General features: G+C 18.0%; 1 protein-coding gene across 1 annotated transcript; it reads left to right on the forward strand.

The window, feature by feature from the left end:
• Positions 1-612: 612 nt before the first annotated feature.
• Positions 613-2,737, forward strand: PGSY75_0008400 (serine/threonine protein kinase, FIKK family; the record flags this gene model as incomplete). The annotated part of the gene is made up of 3 exons (XM_018783220.1): positions 613-738; positions 882-2,504; positions 2,657-2,737. The coding sequence occupies 3 exons, from the start codon at positions 613-615 to the stop codon at positions 2,735-2,737; spliced, it is 1,830 nt and encodes a 609-aa protein (XP_018638997.1).
• Between the last annotated feature and the right edge of the window lie 1,043 nt (positions 2,738-3,780).

Raw genomic sequence — 3,780 nt, forward strand, 5'->3', positions numbered from 1 at the left:
TGTTTAATTTGTCTTTTCTTTTTCTTTTTTTTTTTAATATTTCAAATATTATTATATTTTAATATATTGATAATGTCTATATTTAATTTAGAATTTATTTTAAATATATAAATAATAAATAGATAAATATAGATATAAATATATATAGATATATTATTTTTTCGTTTTTGTTATAATAAAAAAAAAAAAAAAAAAAAAGAGAGAGAAAAAAAGAAATTAATTCATATGCATATAATTTATTGAGTATTATAAAAAGAATAAGATTATTACTGTAACTTATTAATATATTATATATAATATGTAATTTATAAGGCTTTTTTAAAAAATTTGTCTTTGTATAATTACATAAGTATTATTTTAAAATTATTTTACTGAATTTTTTTTTTTTTTTTTTGTTGTTGTATTTGTTTTTTTTTATTTTTGTTTCATACAAATTAAAATACATTAATTATTGTAATTAAATAAAAAAAGGAAATCATGATTTATTTTATTTTATATATATATATATATATATATTTGTGTGTTTTTTTTTTTGAGCTCTAATAATTTCCCAAAGAGCATTTCACTTATATAGAAAGGATTATTAATGAATAGAAATAGAAAATGTTTAAAATGGAAATAAGATGTTCCCTTAAATATATAAAGAATAAAGCAAATAAAAAATATATTGGTCTTTTTTTGAATTTAAAAGGTTTTGTTATGTATCTTTTGTTTATCTCATTATATTTTTTTTTTTTAGTAAGCATACAACAATAAAAATAAAGAAAACAAATAAAACAATATAATATACATACATGTATACATATATATATATATATATATATATATATATATATATATATATAGTAAAAATTTAATATATTCGTAATTTTTTCTCATAGTTTTTGACAGAAATAGAAAATAAATGTATTTCAAAAGGATACGTAAATATTATATGCCAAAGAAAATTAGCTGAAAATAACATAGATAATGACAGATCGAAACATTCCCTTTTTAGTCGTATATTTAGAAAGAAAAATATAAAAAGACATAAGGGGAAAATTGAAGATGAGAAAATAGATAAGAATGAAACAGAAGAAGAAAAAGGTAAAATTAAAAAGGAATCAAAAGGTAAAACAAAAAAGAATTCTAAAAACAAAAGAACTCAAAACAATTTAAGAACTCAAGATAACAATAATAATATAGTGAGTAGAATATATTATAGTGGTATGAATAAAAAAGAATTGTTATTTCCTGAATATAATATAAAGAATGATTCATATACTTATATGAAAATTATAGATATAACACCCAATAAAAATAATGAGAATTTAAATGTTAATGTGGATGACGTAGTACCTTGTGTAAGTGAATTAGAGAAACGATTGAATTCTGAAAATAAAATTATATATAATTGGGAATTAGGAAATAAAACTGTAAATGAATTCCTTGGTCATGCATATAATTTTGAAATTTATGGAGTAAATTATTACGATTGGAAATTTACTAATATTAAAACTGTAGGTTATGATATATATAGAGGTAGAGGTCATGAAATGTTTAAAGCAGTTATTCCTTCGAATGGAATTGATAAGAAGAATGATATAACTTTATTTATTAAGAAGATACCTATAAATTTATGGATGGAACAGTATGATTTAATGAATATGTTATATGGAGAATATTTGATGGGTGGAGAAAATTTTGTAATGGAAGTTATGGTATGCGCTTTTTTAACAAAATACTATCCAGGTATATCTCCAAAATTGTACAAAGTATTATTTGCACCAGAAGATAGGAGTATGTTTAAAAATATTTCTTCATCGTATATGTGTAATGATATTAATGTATTTAATTATATATTGAATAAGATGTTAATAAAGGATATGAAAGGACACGTAGTAATGGTTTCAGAATATTATGGTAAAGACACCGACAAATACTTACGTAAAAAAGGGGATATATACCGTGATATTAGTGAAAATGAAAAAAAAAAAATAATGCATGAATGGATAAAATTAGTAAGTAGGTTGCACGATAGTGGGTTGTCTCATCTAGATATATCTCCTGAAAATACATTAATTGGAGAAAATCATAATATGCGTTTATGTGATTTTTCTAAAAGCACACCTTTATATACGTATAATTTGAGACATCGAAAGAATCCAAATGGGTTATGTTTATTTCAATCTTGCTGCCCTACAGTTGGAAAACCTAAATATGAACCACCAGAATGCATAGATCTGAGGAGAAAATTAAGAGAAATGAACATTTATGACGCTTTAATATATTTAAGGAATATAGAAGATCAAGAAGAAAGGAAAAAATATTATTTTGATGTTGAATGTGTTGATAAATATATGCTTGGTATTATGTTAATTTGGATATGGGATTACAAATATTTATGGAATAATGCAGATTCCTTAGAAGATAAGGATTTTATATTATTTCAGAAGAACAACATGAACTTGGATATTTTCCCAACAACGCAAAATTGGCCACAAGAATTAAAATATATTATATCGGTAATAAAAAATATATAGTATATAAAATAAGATTTTAATACACTAAATGGAAAAAAAAATAAAAAATAAAAATATATGACGTAGTAATGTGACATAATATTATGTATATATTAATGTATATATATATATATACATATTTTTATTTTTTATAGCAATTGTTAGTATTAGAAACTCGGAAAAATTTACAGTTTAAGGACTTAATTAATCACCCATGGTTTTCATGTAATGAGTAATATATATTTTGGGAAATTATTTTGTTTAAATTATGAATAAAAATGGATAAATAATAAAATTTACTGGAAAATATCAAAAAAATAAATTAAAATATAAATAAAGGTAAAATTATTTTTTGAATGTTGTTTTTTTAAATATTCTTTTATTCTTATAATTTTTTTTAATTTTATATCAATCCTTTGTATTCTTATTTTATTTTATTTTTCCAATATTTGTTTTTGTAATTATTTTATAATTAAAAAAATTGTTATTTATTATTATTAGTTAATATTTGTTATTGTATTTTTTTTTTTTTTTTTTTTTTTTTTGATGAAAAATATTAATGAATTAATTTTTATATATTTATATTATAATTATATAGGAAATATATAAAAATAAACATCATTTTGTTTAATATATAATAAAGTACATATAATTAAATTTATTTTTTTGACATGTTTTTTATATATATTTAGTAAATATATAAAAAAAAGAAAAAATATATTTTTTATTCTTATTAATGAAAAAATAAAAATATAATATATAATATATAATATATAATAGATATTATATATATATATATATATATATATGTGATTTTTTTATTGATCAAAGAATAAACCATCATGTGTATAATATATATATATATAAATTTTTTAATTAACAAAAATAAATCACATGTATAAAATATATATATATTGTATAATATATAATATATATGTAAAATTTTTAATGATCAAATAACAAGCCATGTGTATAATATATATACATATATATATATATATATATATATATATATATATATATATATAAAACATATTTTCCATTTATATATATTATGTTTACTTAAGATAAAAAATGTATTAAAAAAAAAAAATTATATATATAGAAGAATTTTAAAATGAAATTTATATCTCAGTAATAAATATTTATTTTTTTCAAAAAATAATGAAAAAAAATATATGACATATATGATAAAAAAATATATTTCATAGAAATATTTTTTTTTTTTTTTTATACTGTTCTTATAATTATATATATTGGCTTTTTTTTTTTTTTTTTT

The sequence above is a fragment of the Plasmodium gaboni genome, assembly GCF_001602025.1.
Source record: "Plasmodium gaboni strain SY75 chromosome Unknown, whole genome shotgun sequence".
NCBI classification, from domain to species: Eukaryota; Apicomplexa; class Aconoidasida; order Haemosporida; family Plasmodiidae; genus Plasmodium; species Plasmodium gaboni.